This window comes from Callithrix jacchus, chromosome 8, assembly GCF_049354715.1.
Source record: "Callithrix jacchus isolate 240 chromosome 8, calJac240_pri, whole genome shotgun sequence".
NCBI lineage: Eukaryota > Metazoa > Chordata > Mammalia > Primates > Cebidae > Callithrix > Callithrix jacchus.
In genome coordinates, this window is record NC_133509.1 from 3,653,796 (window position 1) to 3,669,619 (window position 15,824).

The window sequence follows — 15,824 nt, forward strand, 5'->3', positions numbered from 1 at the left end:
ATAAATCTTGTTTGGCTAAGACATGTACAAAACTATGTCTGAAACCAATAAATTGTTTGTTTTCTATTTCCCACATTTTGGCTTAAAGCAAGCTTTTCAATTTGTATGCCCAAGTATAGCCCAAAGCAAACTTTCCTGGCTAAGTTATGAAACCACAAAGCGGCTTTCATAATGGAAGTGCTGACAGACCCTTAACTTATGGCCGTGGTGAACTTGGAAGCCACTCCAGTATCTAAAAGCAGCTTTTCCATAAATGTAACATTTGCTTTCCCCCAGGATCCATCTTAGCAGTTTAACTACCGAGGTCAATCAGCAGAGGAAATGAAAACTACATTTTCGTGTTTCCGAAAAGGCGGAATAATATTTCATTCGTTTCCTCGCAAATATTTATTAAGTGCCTACTATGTGACAGGCGCCAGGCAAGTCTGGGTGGGGAGGAGCCCGGGACCTTTAGGTAACACAGGGCAGTGGCCTTCCACCTGTGCTTCCTGGAACTGCCTTACACTGAGGTGGGGCTCCTGGAGAGGCCTCAGGATGCCCGGGGGTGAGGACGGTTAGTGAGGGGATGGCTCCTGAGACCCTGCTTCCTCCCCAAAACGACCTGAGAAAGTCAGCTTTTAGTCTGTTTTGTCGGTTGGATTCCAGGTAAGAGTCTGTTTGAATAAAACCTCTGTGGGCAAAACCAAGTTGGAACGCCCCATCTAGTTAATCACCATACTTTATAAATACCAGAATTGCGGCTCAGAGAGACCAAGTGATTCTCTAGAAGCCACAGAGCCGGAATTAGAAACAGGTTTTCTTCAGTCTTGGTGCAGTGCATGCGGAGTTTGAAGTTAGGTCATAAATAGAGAGCTACTGAACAGTGGTGTGTATGTTCCAACAGCGTTCCTGGTTCGTGCTTGGACTTCACATTTATATCTAATAAAAGAGTCCATGTTATTGCCCAGAACATTTTTTAGATTTTTTTTCTCTAGAATTTTTTATACGAAGACAAGCACCGAATTAAGCCTCAGTGATGTGGAAGTGTTTTGTTCTTGCTCCCGGCTCATCTCCTACAATGAATTGATCAGTGTGGGATGGTCAGGGAGGCTCAGGCTGCCCAGTTCCCTGCCCAGCCAGCTGCTAGCTGAGCACAGCCTTGGACAAGTTATTTCCCCTCTCTAAAGCCTTAACTCTTTCATCTTTAAAATGGGAATGAAGAGGAAAATATCAAACCTTCTTGGGTTGCTTTGAAGATTCGATGAAAACATGTATATAATGCATTTAGGGGCTGGGCATGGTGGGCCATGCCTGCATTCCCAGCACTTTGGGAGGCCAAGGCGGGAGGATCACTTGAAGCTAGGAGTTTGAGACCAGCCTAAGCAACATAGCAAGAACTTATCTCTCCAAAAAAAAAAGAAAGAAAGAAAACAAAGGAAATAAAAAGTAGGCCGGCCACGGTGGCTCACACCTGCAATCCTAGCACTTTGGGAGGCTGAGGCGGGTGGATTGCCTGAGCTTAGGAGTTTGAGACCAGCCTGAACAACTTGGTGAAACTCCATCTCTAGCAAAAAAAATTTGATGGGCGTGGTGACATGCACCTGTAATCCCAGCTACTCAGGAGGCTGAGAGAGAATTGCTTGAACGCAGGAGGTGGAGGTTGCAGTGAGCCAAGATCACGCCATTGTACTCCAGCCTGGGCAAGACTCTGTCTCAAAATAAATAAGTAAAAAGAAATAAAAAATAAAGCCTTTTAGTGTGGTAATTGGACCGGATTTAAGCACTTAATAACTAATAGCTATTACTATTAACATTACTGAACCCAACCTCTGATATTCTCTATGTATGAAATATAAATAAATTTGAGTATGCTAAGATAATTTCACTAACTTAATTTTTTCTTTTCCTTTTTTTTTAGACAGAGTCTTGCTATGTCACCCAGGCTGGAGTGCAGTGGCACAATCTTAGCTAACGGCCACCTCGGCCTCCTGGGTTCAAGCAAGGAACCTCAGCCTCCCGGGTAGCTGGGACTGCAGGCACCTGCTACTATGCCTGGCTGATTTTTGTATTTTTAGTGGAGACGGGGTTTCACCATGTTGGCTTGGCTGGTCTTTAACTCTTGACCTCATGATCCACCCGCCTTGGCTCCCAAAGGATTACAGGTGTGAGCCACCGTGCCCAGCCTAATTTAATTTTTACTGGTGATTTTATGAAACGGATTGCTAGCCTAATCAAGTATATAGCGTTTCAGTATGCATTGGGCTCTTCAGTTAAAGCCTCAGTGGTTTGAAACCCCCTCTAGACACTGCATAAAACTCTGCAAGGCCCAGTGATTGATAAGGTCTCTGTCAGCTAAGACCTGAGCGTGTTGCAGGCATGGGGCGCTTGTCTCATTATAGAATAGCATGGCGTCTCCTACGCACTCATCTGTACAACTGCGAGTGTTACACGCTGTGCTACCGCTAATAACGTTTGACTTCGAGCTGCTGTAGTTTTTTTGTCTTGCATGGAAAAAAACTGCATTTAGCTGATGCTCAATAAACATTTGTTGGGTGAATAAGTGAAAAATATATACTAAGTGAGGAACATAGGTGATCAGATAATCATATTGTCACAATTCATTTATTTAATAATGTCCTTGGATGAAGTGATTCCTGCTTATGTTTTACGTGTGTGTGTGTGTGTGTGTGTGTGTGTGTGTGTGTGTTTTCTCTCTCTCTCCTTACTAGAATGTGAGCTCCATGAGGGCAGGGATTCTCCTCTATTTCACTAATTACATTCTCCCTGGGACCTCCTTAGAGCAGCGCTTGGCACATACTAGGCACTCAATATTTGTTGACTGGTGCTGTCTCCCTCTAGCATTTGACAGTCCTTCCTAAGAAGAAAGGAAGGATTGATTCCTCAGGCTGTTTCTTACTCTTGCGGGACTTTCTTTCCTGGTTCTCCCGCTGTCTCCAGCTTCTCCAGCTTCTTTGATGGCTACTTTTCCTCCTCCAAGATCCTCACCATGGTAGTCCACATGGCTCTGTCTTGGTTCCTTGGTCCAGTACTTCCTGCAAAGATTGTACGTGGTCTCACAATTTCACCTCTCCTCTCTGTGGCTCTGGGGAACAAGGACTTGTATTCAAGAGAAAGAAAGTGTGAACCTTTGTCTTGAATACAAGTCCTTGTTCCTCACGGCCTTCTGGGCACTCCCAGCTGGTGTCTGCTTGGTCTTCACACTTGCCATTGCACGGCCGAGTGCGCCATCTCTTTCTTCAAAGTCACTCCTCTGAGGAGTGAGTAACAATACTAGCTTGGAAGTTAGACCTGGGTTTGGGTCCTGGGTCTGCCTCCTGCTGCATCTGCAACTTTGGCAAATTCCTACCCTCCTTGATTTTCAAGGAGGGTCAGAACCTTCCTTCTCCTCTTGAAAAGGAAGATTTTGGTGGCAGTCCCCTTGGAAGCTTGTTGAGAGGATTGAGGGCAGTAGCAGGCATAGAATGTCCTGTTTAAGTGCCCGCGTTTTCATATTTCTGTTGCTACAGCCACTGCTCTCCCAGTTACCTAAGCTCAGTATAGTGCAGTCACTTCTGAGCCAGAGAATTACTTGCTCATTGACTCACTCAGACTTGTTCTTTTCCTTCAGGACTTGCCTCATGCTTTCGCATCCCCCTGCTGCCAGCCTGCCTGAGACTGCCTCATCTGCTTAGTATGGTACCTCTGCCTCGCTTTCTCCTCCTCCAATCCTTCCCCTCCTTCATCTAATCTCTGTGTTCCATAAATTTCGAGTGACCAAGGATCTCTTCATAAAGAGAGAGGGAAAGGGAAAGGGTGAGAGGGGACTCACTGTGAGTTCGGGGGTTTTCAGACACACACATGTATGTACGTATTTAAAGACTGAGGATTTTGGTTTGAAAAGTTTGATATACATTAATTAAAGCCATTGAGAACAAGTGCAGGTCATCAAGCCTTCATTTACAAAGAAAAGTAAAAAGAAACGAAAAAGAAAAGTGATGTTTCTTTCTCCTGCCTGATAGTGAAACTTGGTTTCCAGCAAACTCATCAACTCAGCCTTAATAGGTGCAATTTGATGAAAAATATTCCCCGGGTTTTAAGTGCTCAGCACGTAGTAAGTGCTTTAAAATGCTTGTGTTTTCGTATTTCTGTTGCAAAGACCAGAACACAAAGTAGTTTTTTGTCAAAGCGTTATTTGCCGATTCTGCCGTTTCCCCCAGGGGACCTACCCCTTTATGAATTCATGAAAGGTTAACAGCAGCCGGAATGTGTTAAGGCAAACGGTTGGTTTCAGGTTTGTGGCTGAGGTTGTTTGTGTTCCTGAAATCCTGTTGCTTCCTAGTGACCAACTAAATAAAATATCCCACTTCTCTTTTAAAGATTGGGATATGAGAGCCTGTTTTTGAACTCTACAAGGTTCACCTTTATAAATATTTCTGCATTTTATGGGCTTCCAGGGTACTGTCACTAGGGACTGCTTCTGTTATGTGGAATTTTCACAGGAGTTGGCACAAATTGCCGTCTGGCTTCTGCCCCTGGCACTCCACTGAACTGCCTGGTCAGGTCACCGGGGACTCCTGGATCACCGGGTCCCATGGATTGCTGCTCTCTGTGGCAGTTGACACTGAGACCACTTACTTCTTGAAACTCCTCCAACCTTTGGTTTCCTTTGTAATCCAAAGTAATAGCCCTGTGGGGTAATAGCGCTGTGGCTGGCCTCTGTGAGCTGCTGCTGGCTTCATGGAGATGATGGAGATGTGCTTTTCACCCTTAAAGAAATTATACCTAGCACTGGACACAGATGCGTAGACCAGCAAGTGCAACAAAATGCTACAGAGGTTGGGCGCTGTGGCTCATGCCTATTATCCCAGCACTTTGGGAGACAGAATCAGGTGGATCCTTTGAGGTCAGGAGTTCAAGACCAGCCTGGTCAGCATGGTGAAACTCCATCTCTACTAAAAACACAAAAATTAGCCGGGTGGTAGTGGCATACACCTGTAATCCCAGCTACTTGGGAGGCTGAGGCACAAGGATTGCTTGAGCCTGGGAGGTGAAGGTTGCAATGAGTCGAGATCACACCACTGTACTCCAGCCTGGGCAATAGAGAGAGACTTGGTCTGACAAAAACAAACAAAACAAAAAGATGCTACGGCGGTGTCAGAAGCCTCTATAATAGTAACGTTCATGGTGTATATGGGGTTGGGGCGGAGAACATGGAGACTCTCCTGAGGCAGACATGCAGTTTTAAAGATAACCCCTGCCATGCCTCTGATACATCCTCTCTCACCTGGTGAGTGGTGGGATGTGGGACGTTAGGGGAAGGGGTTTGACCTTAGGCTTCATTTACACATTTTGTTATTGCGTTGGTTGAGATAAGGAAGGTGGCTGCTGTTTGAAAGAACCTACACATCTCCGTGGCTTAGCATGGTAAAGGTTAATTTCCCTTGTCATGGTTTACGGCAGTTTGGTATAGATTCCACGCCACACAATCTTTCGGGAGCCCAGGAATTCCTCCATCCAGAGACGCTGCCTGAGCTTTGGAGTCCTCCTGAGTTCTCCACCTGTATACTCTACGTAAAAGGGAATGGAGAAAGCGCATGGGGGATTATGTAGAACATTTTAATGGGTTCAGCCTGTAAGTAGGAGAAGTCACTTTTGCCTGTTTGGTCACATGGCCCACCTAATGGCAAGAGAAGCTGGGAAATGTAGTTATGTGTCCAGGAGGAAAAAGAAATAGGATGTCTTAGTCACCCAATCCTGTTAATTATACTCCCAAATAGCTCTCTAACCTTTCCCTGCCACTTCCTTTCCAGTGCGTCCATCAGAGTTCAAGTTCTCATGATCTTTCTTTCACCTCCTAAAGAGCAAGAATTTTCAACTGACCTGCCTTCAGAATAATCCTTCCCTAGTCAATGCTCAATGGTATCAGTGGAATCTTGCTAGAATAAAAACATGAGCAGATCATGGCTCTCCTTAAAAACCTTCTCTAGTTCCCTGCTCACTTCTGAACTCCTAGCCAGGCGCATGGGACCCTTCTCCACCACGCCTCATCTTCTGCCACTCTCCATTGTGAACTCCTTGTTCCAGTGATTCTAAAGGGACACAGAGTTTGCATTTTCACATCCGTAAACCGTGTGCGCTCCCATCTCTGCCTTGTACATACGGTCCCTTCCTCCTGGAGTTCTCATCCCCACTTCGCCAACTTGATGAATGCCACGCATCCCTCGGGATTCACCTTCTCTGTGTGAATCTCCAGATGTGAACTTCTAGGTGGTGCTATGTTGTTCTGCCCTGTTTTCCCATCATGTGTCCATGCGTATATTGTTCAGGTCATGGAGGGAAGGGAGGCTTGAGAGCTAAATGAAGGGACTGTTGTGGATGTCTGGGCAACGTTAAGGGAAGTAAACAAGACAGCGGCCAGCTCTGGAGCTAGCAACACTGGAAGCTGTTACCACCCTTCCCTGAGGAGGCAGGGGAGAAAGCCAGGGGAAGAGAGCAGTCGGGGGGCGGGGGCTTTTGCTATGGGCCCTGGTAGAGGGATGCCTGCAGCTACCAAGCTGCACCCTGTCTGGGAGGGGACAAATATTCTGGCCTCTTTGTCCTCTCACTCCCTAATCCCCTGCAGTAAGCCAAAAGGAACTGAATTCGAAGGGCAAGGGAGCCCCTTGATGCTGACCTTCCCGGGCACAGAGTTGGGTGGAGAAGGGGGAGAGTAGGTCTGAATGGCAGCCGAAGAGTACCCAGCACAGCGTTTATGTCTTTGTTATAGTCCATAACACAGTACATGAAAATTATCCAGGTGATGAGTCCCTTGAACGCATGTTTCATACTTTTCTGAACCCTGGATGCCTAGTACAACCTTCACAGCTCGCTAAAGATAACTTTATTTTTAATCTGTCATAGTCCCTGCAGGCTGCCATAACCAAGTGCCATATACTAGTTACTTATAACCAACAGAAATGTATTCCTCACAGTTCTGGAGGCTGGGATGCCTACGACCAAGGTGCCAGCAGGCCCAGTGTCTGGTGAGGGCTTGCTTTCTGGTTCATGGATGGGGTCTTCTTGCTGTGTCCTCCCATAGCAGAAGGGATGATGCATCTTTCTGGGGCCTCTCTTATAAGGGCACTAATCCCATTCATGAGGGCTGCACCCTCATGACGCAGTCACCTCCCAAAGACCCCGTCTCCTAATATATCACCTTGGGGACTAGGATTTCAACCTATGAATTTGGGGGAACATTAAGTCCATTGCAGGGCTCGTTTGTAATGTTTAAAATGAAATATTAGGGTGCATTATTACAGTCTTTTTAAGTGCTTAAACACCATTTTCTAGAGTTTTCTTACCACGTGAAGCATATGGGGGTTTTGTTGAATTTTCCTGACCTGACTTTTCTCATTTCTCAGCCAAACGGGCAGGACTCGTGAAATCGTGATGCCTTCCAGGAACTACACCCCGTACACGAGAGTACTGGAGTTAACAATGAAGAAAACGCTGACTTAGGCGCTCAGAGACACGCGCTTTTTACAGACGGACGAACGCTCTGGAGCCCTGTGGCTTGAAATCCTCTGGGAACGGTGACTGTTGTGTCCCCTTTACACAGCGAAAGCCAGAATGGGAATGGCTGAGGCTCTGATCTGCTTCTATAAGACAGGAAGGAAAGTGAAGGCGGAGGGGCAGGTAAGAGACAAGGTCACATTGGAAACACCGCCCAGCACACCCTGCTATCCCGTGTCATGATTTGTTTTCTTAGTAGACACTGAAATCCTATCAGGAGGGTTCCCTCACTCTTTATTTTCCTTGCTAGACTTTGGTCGGGAGGGAAAAGGACATCAATTTGAAGTTTCATGTGATTCATGCCAGGATCGTTTGATAGGGCAGGAAGGTTTTGTTTACCCATAAAAGTATTAGAGGCAGCGTTTCCTCCGGTACAGAGAGGCCTGTCCACAAGGAGCATGGGCACCCAGCCAAACTTGACCCTGGAGGGGAGGGTCCCCGGCCTGCACACACTCTTTCCTCCGGGTCCCAAGCATCTGTGCAGGGTCGTGGGAGCCGCAGTTAGGGACTTGTGAGGGCCAGACAAGCTTCATCCCATGCACTAGTCCCTTGCTTTCTTCTGCCTTACGTCCTCATTGGACCAGCTGAAATCACTGTATTTATTCAACTCATGATTGTTTTTTTCTCCTCACATGAAGAGAATTTTATATGTCACGGACATTTAATCATGTAATGTTTTCAGTATTGATTGGTGTTTTTGTTCAGTGAATGAATAACCTGTTCATGCATGCTCTACTTTGATATTATGAACTATGTCACATGTGTTTAATAAATACCATATATTTTGTTCTACTAGCGTTGGCTCTGTGTTTCATCCATAGCCATGTAGAAGGGGCACAGAGCAGACCAGGCTGTGGAAAGAGCGTCAACGTCAGATCACACGATCTTTCAGACAGTGCACTCCATAGAAGCGTCTGTAAGCCATAAGATTGACTCTGTGTGTGTGTGTGTGTGTGTGTGTGTGTGTGTGTTTGCAGGGGTAGGAAGCCTATCTGTCTTTTTAATTCCTGACATTTAGTTAATCCACCATTTGGAAAAGGTAAGATACATTAATGATCACAAAGTACAAAAATAGACTTTACTTTTAAAACTTTCCTCCAACCTCCCACCCCTTACTGTCTCCACTCTCAAAAAACAAAGAAAAAAGAAAGAAAGAAGAAAGCAAGCAAGCAAAGCAACTCAGGAAGATGAATCACCGTGAATCAGAAAATAGTGCTAAGAGGAGAATGTGCATTTGGGAGCCTAGTTTGTGTTTAAACACTGTCTGTGGGACGTTGGGCAAGTCATCAAAGCTCTCTGAGTATTAGTTTCATCCTTTAAAAACCTGGGATCATCACACCTACTCGATAGGCTGATGTGAGTGCCGCATGAGGTCATTCCCAAAGAGGGACTGGGCACTGCCAGGCACAGAGCAGTGGTTGCCGTCATTCTGGAGGTCTGTCTTTGCGCACTGCTCACTGCTGCTTGACCGTCACCGTTGGAGGTGTCCCCGTAGTAAGAAAGCATGCTCTTTGGCAGCCATTGAGGAGGAAGAAGCTGTCCTCAGGACTAGGAGATGGGGAAGCTGGACTCAGAGAGAGGCAGAGGGCGCTGGGAGCAGTTTCTAAGTGAAATGCAATGATTTAAAAAATGTCACTTTTAATGAGACCAAGGTAGAAATGAAAACTACTCTGCCAAGACTTCCACATTCACTTCTTTCTCTCTCTCTTCAAAGAAGCAGGGAAAAGAAAAACTGAGTAATTTTAAATTTAAATGCCAGGGATGGTTCTACAGCTTGGGCCTTTGTATTTTAAAATACGTCCTCAACATATGGAAAATTCTAAACACGACTTGAGGTACTCAAGAAGACTGTTACAGAGAGTTCCTAAATTACACAGACTGAAACTGAAAGAAACGGAGACACGGTCCTTCCAGATCCTTTGTGAAACGAACGCTGGTGCACCGAAACCCCCCATCTAAGAGTGACCTTCATCACCCTCTTTGTGAGCAGGGATATTATGTAAAATTGGGAGAACGGACTCTAACACTTCCTAGTAAATTTATCTCACCGAAATGGAAAGCAGCAGTGTATGTAGAGGATTTTTAAAAAATAAAAATAGTATCCTGTAATAATGCTCCCGGTTAATATTTTCATTCCAGTCCTTCCAGGCTTTTAAAACACACACACACACACACACACACGTGCACATGCACACACACGTACACACCCCACTTTATTTTGTTTTTAAAACAAATATGACCCTATACTGACAGGCAAAATCATGTGATTTTTAAGAACGTGGGAACACCCACCTGCCTGATCTTAGTCACAAGTGTGCATGTGGGTAAGTCACAAAGCCGTAAAATGGGAACTGTGAGAGTTCTTTCCCAGTGGGGCCGGTGTGAAGAGTAAATAATGCCTACACAGTTCTGAGAATAGTGCTTGGCACATAAGAAGCACTTCATAGATGCTGGCTATCATTACACACTTTCACGGCCACTTTTTGCTTACTTTATATGTGTGTATATTTATTTTATAAATGTAAGTGTGCTTACTTTATATAGTTCATAATACTTGCTTTATATAAATGTAAAATAAGCAAAAGTATATATATATAACTATGTATCATATATATAAACATATATGTAAAGTAAGCAAAAAGTATATATATGCTATATACATAATCTATGCCATTGCTTCTTATAGGTAAGTGGATTCCATTTTTTGATGTGCCATGATTTCTTTGACCCATGCCTTAGTGTTGGAATTTTGGACACTGTCCTCTTTTCTTTTCAGCAATCCTCTGATGAACAATCTTGTACACATGTTTGTGTATGCTTGCCTGATTATTTTCTCAGGATAAATTCCTAGAAGAGGAATTGGTCGGTCAAAAGGTATGCACACTTTAAGTCTTTTGGTGCATGTGGCCCACTATGGCCTGTGGAACTTTGAATCCATTGAAATTCTCACTAACAGGCTGAGAATGTGACTTCCTGACCCCTTTGCCAACATGAGGAATGAGAAATGAGAAATGGAGTGTATACCTTTAGGCAGTTACATACTCCATTTCTTTAGGCAGATCTGTCCCCAAAATAGGTGGGGAACAAAGTTCCTTCAGCATATGACCTGGGCATGTCAGAACTCATGGACATGCAGGTGTGAGCGGAGGGCCTGGAGGTGTCCCTAGGGCCCAGAGAGTGCCTGGCAGCCGACAGGAAACAGGGTGGGCTTGGAAGGAGCAAGTGTCCTTCAGGACCCAGGATTCAGAGAAGGCCTGCTGCTTAGTGAGCCATCACCAAGAGCCTGTCACTCAGGCCACATGACTAAGATGTGGTTCGACTGTGGGCGGGGCATGTCCTCTATTTCAGGGATAGCCTGGGACAGAGGGTCAATATTGGGGAAGTGCTTGGAGGGTGCACCAACCAAGGCTGAACACTGAGTCGGTCCACGTGTCCACTCTAAATACCATCCTTCTCCGCAGTGAATGCCACCTACCTGCTCTAGGAACTCTAGGATGGTCACCTGGGCAAGGAGTGAGGGTGACAGGAAGGGCAGGATTCCTGGCTCAGGCCCCACTGGGCCATGGTGCTCTTCTTGACAGCCAGACCAAGAGGGCTAGGTCAGTTCACCCAGCACATGACAGGCGCTGGGAAGACCCTCGCCCTCTCCAAAATCTTTTCCAGCAAGTCCAGGCCTTGCTGATCTGTCCCATCTCTGACACTCAGGGGAACTTATATTCAGCCCCTTCTTTATTCTTACATCTCATGACCAATCTTCTGTCCATTTGTTGTCTCTCCGGTGACATAAACTCCTCAGGAGTAGTTTCCCATAAGAGGCACACTAGTCTTTTGGAGGGAAGCCATGGCAAACCTTGATAAACATGAAGAAATCTACAAATGAGTAGTATTCCAGAAGGAGCCTCGGCTTGTGGGAAGTAAAGGGTACCAGGAGTTACTGAGCTGGACACAGCACACAGACATCGAGTCTTTACAACAGTCCTGCCTGGAAGACGTTATCACCACCATTTCACGGATAAGGAAATGGAAACTCAAAAAGATGTGAAAATTGTCTGAAACCATCCAGACCTGTCTGATTTCCCAACACAGGTGGGAGGCCGGGAGCCAGTCCCAGGTCTGCCATTAAATCACATTACCCCCTTGGCCAGGTCACTGCAGCGCTCTGCGGCTCCATGCCCCAGATGCAACTTTGCCTGTGAAGGAAATGGAATTGCAACCCCCCCTCCCCGTCCGGCACCCACAGGCTTGCTGCACAGATCACGGGACAGCATGGAGGAAGTGTCCGAGTAGTGCGTCAGAGACAGGCCAAGAATTGATACCTGCTACTATTACTAGTAATTATTGGAAGGCAAAATTGCACCAAGAATATTTGCAAACCCAGGAATTTCTTCTTGTTGGACACAGACTTAATGAATGCTAGTGAGTGGGATTGTGCAGAGTGGGGGAAATGTCACTGGATAAACAGGAGATTAAACAAACGATCTCCTTTTCTTTAGATGTGAATTTAAGAGGGAGAGACCTAAAAGGGAGACTAAAGATGAGTTTCTAAAAGGAGAGCAGAAGCAAAGAGACCAGAAGGAGGCTGCTGAAGGTAAACGGTTAGCAGGATTAGATAACTGATACGTGGTGGGAAAAACACAGCTGCTTTCTGTTTCTGCATGAGGCCGTCTCGTCGTTTTAGCACTGTTTGTTGAAAAGGCTACCCATTTCCCACTGAACTGCCCTTGTGCCATTGTTGAAAATCAGTCGGCCATGTGTGCACGAGTCTGTTTCTGTACTCTCTATACTGTTACACTGGCTACTTATCTTGACACTAACACAGCTGTCTTGTTGGCTGTGGCTTTGTCATTGCCACGAAGTCAGTTAGTGTAGGCTCCCTAATTATGTGTTTCAAAGTTGCTTGGGCGATCCTAGGTCCTTTGCGTTTCTGTATGAATTTTACAGTCTGTGGATTTCTACAAAAGGGCTGTTGGGATTTGCCTTGGGGCTGCATTGCATTGAATAGACAGGTCACCAAGGATAACACCAAACTCTTTCTGTGTCAGGCCAGCTTGTAGCAACACTACAGCCCATGCTGGGCACACCTAGGTTGGTTTCTGGATGTCACTGACTGCTCTGCTCTTCCTTAGCTGGAAAGGTGCTGGGAAAACTTCCACAGTGTATTTCAGTAAAGGTATAGTATAATCTTTGTGGAATTCCGAACAAAATATTATAAGAAACATTCATTTGTGCCCAAGGGCCATGAACTTGATGTAATCCGAATGCAATAAATTATAAATAAATGGCCAACAGTTCATGATGGTTTTCTCTTAATTTTTCAGGTTTTAACACAGCGCGTTTACAGGATTCACCTTCCTGATTTAGGGTGGGAGGGGGGTTGAGAAATAATTAGTAGGCAATTTTTTGGCTCTGGGACTTTTCTTGTAAATGTTTTCTTTGGCAGCCATACTCTTGAGAACAGGAAGTTACTCTCTTGTTACAGATTTAAGACTTTTCCGAGCCAAATAACAGAAAGCTGGATTAGTTCTGAAATGAAGTGGGGGGAAAAAAAACAACTCTGGGCTCTCGCTGGAGATTAATGACATCTTGCAAATATTTTAATTCTCCCCTTCCCTCTTAACTTGCTGCCTCCCAACAACACACACTCGGACTGAAAACAACAAAACTGAACTGCTCATTTTGTGGCTCAAACTTAAAATAAAATGTCTTTATGATACCCACAAATTGACGTAAACATCTTTGTGCGGGTAAAGGAAGGGAAAACAGGGCTGTCTCAAGTTGATCCTTTTTTTGTTACAAAATTCCCTATATCAAATTTCGAGCATAAAATATAGTTGTAAAGATGCTAATTTTTCTATGATAATCATAAAATTCGTAATTTTTTGGTTGCAAACAATTATTTAGGAATCGTTTCAAATGGCAGGATGATAACATTTGACTAGAGCACCTACTAGTCTGACTATAACACAAAGAGATTATTTCCTTCAAAAAGACTGAGTCTTTATAGAAGAAGGGTATGCTAACGTAAAAATGAAAATAAAATTTAATTTTTACACTTGATACTAAAAAATGTTGTAATTTTGATGTAGTTTATAATCTGGAGAAACATTGATTCCATGAATTATCTGAGAACCGTTTGTGAGGATTCTTTTTAAAATTCTTTTAAATTTGAAAGTTTTTATTTTTTGAAAAGATTGTTAAAACACAGCAGGCCCTATAAAAACTATGAGATTTAGGCCGGGTGCGGTGGCTCAAGCCTGTAATCCCAGCACTTTGGGAGGCCAAGGCGGCTGGATCATGAGGTCAAGAGATCGAGACCATCCTGGTCAACAAGGTGAAACCCCGTCTCTACTAAAAATACAAAAATTAGCTGGGCATGGTGGTGCGCGCATGTAGTCCCAGCTGCTCGGAAGGCTAAGGCAGGAGAATTGCTTGAACCCAGAAGGTGGAGGCTGCGGTGAGCCAAGATTGTGCCATTGCACTCCAGCCTGGGTAACAACAGCGAAACTCCAACTCAAAACAAAAACAAAAACAAAAAAAACCCCAAAAACTATGAGATTTAGAGGTAAAGAATGCTTTCCTATATATAGTATATATCTTCTACTATTATATGCAAGTGTATATCTTCTGTATGTAGTAGTATACATAGTATACTAGTGTATACAGGTGTGTCTCTTCTAGTATGTATAGTATATATCTTCTGTATATAGTATGTATCTTCTGTATATAGTAGTATACATAGTATACTAGTGTATACAGGTGTGTCTCTTCTACTAGTATGTATAGTATATATCTTCTGTATATAGTATGTATCTTCTGTATATAGTAGTATACATAGTATACTAGTGTATACAGGTGTGTCTCTTCTACTAGTATGTATAGTATATATCTTCTGTATATAGTATGTATCTTCTGTATATAGTAGTATACATAGTATACTAGTGTATACAGGTGTGTCTCTTCTACTAGTATGTATAGTATATATCTTCTGTATATAGTATGTATCTTCTGTATATAGTAGTATACATAGTATACTAGTGTATACAGGTGTGTCTCTTCTAGTATGTATAGTATATATCTTCTGTATATAGTATGTATCTTCTGTATATAGTAGTATACATAGTATACTAGTGTATACAGGTGTGTCTCTTCTAGTATGTATAGTATATATCTTCTGTATATAGTATGTATCTTCTGTATGTAGTAGTATACATAGTATACTAGTGTATACAGGTGTGTCTCTTCTACTAGTATGTATAGTATATATCTTCTGTATATAGTATGTATCTTCTGTATATAGTAGTATACATAGTATACTAGTGTATACAGGTGTGTCTCTTCTACTAGTATGTATAGTATATATCTTCTGTATATAGTATGTATCTTCTGTATATAGTAGTATACATAGTATACTAGTGTATACAGGTGTGTCTCTTCTACTAGTATGTATAGTATATATCTTCTGTATATAGTATGTATCTTCTATATGTAGTAGTATACATAGTATACTAGTGTATACAGGTGTGTCTCTTCTACTAGTATGTATAGTATATATCTTCTGTATATAGTATGTATCTTCTGTATATAGTAGTATACATAGTATACTAGTGTATACAGGTGTGTCTCTTCTACTAGTATGTATAGTATATATCTTCTGTATATAGTATGTATCTTCTATATGTAGTAGTATACATAGTATACTAGTGTATACAGGTGTGTCTCTTCTACTAGTATGTATAGTATATATCTTCTGTATATAGTATGTATCTTCTGTATGTAGTAGTATACATAGTATACTAGTGTATACAGGTGTGTCTCTTCTACTAGTATGTATAGTATATATCTTCTGTATATAGTATGTATCTTCTGTATATAGTAGTATACATAGTATACTAGTGTATACAGGTGTGTCTCTTCTACTAGTATGTATAGTATATATCTTCTGTATATAGTATGTATCTTCTGTATATAGTAGTATACATAGTATACTAGTGTATACAGGTGTGTCTCTTCTACTAGTATGTATAGTATATATCTTCTGTATATAGTATGTATCTTCTATATGTAGTAGTATACATAGTATACTAGTGTATACAGGTGTGTCTCTTCTACTAGTATGTATAGTATATATCTTCTGTATATAGTATGTATCTTCTGTATATAGTAGTATACATAGTATACTAGTGTATACAGGTGTGTCTCTTCTACTAGTATGTATAGTATATATCTTCTGTATATAGTATGTATCTTCTGTATATAGTAGTATACATAGTATACTAGTGTATACAGGTGTGTCT

The 15,824-nt window shown here is 43.0% G+C and overlaps 1 protein-coding gene across 2 annotated transcripts in view; it reads left to right on the forward strand.

The window, feature by feature from the left end:
* Positions 1 to 8,325, forward strand: part of MYZAP (myocardial zonula adherens protein) — a 98,444-nt gene extending 90,119 nt beyond the window's left edge. For both annotated transcript variants that reach the window (XM_035258695.3, XM_054239315.2), the window contains one exon: positions 7,380 to 8,325. In XM_035258695.3, the coding sequence (XP_035114586.2) occupies positions 7,380 to 7,476 (97 nt within the window). In that variant the 3' untranslated portion in view covers positions 7,477 to 8,325. The remainder of the gene's footprint in view (positions 1 to 7,379) is intronic.
* The last annotated feature ends 7,499 nt before the right edge of the window (positions 8,326 to 15,824 follow it).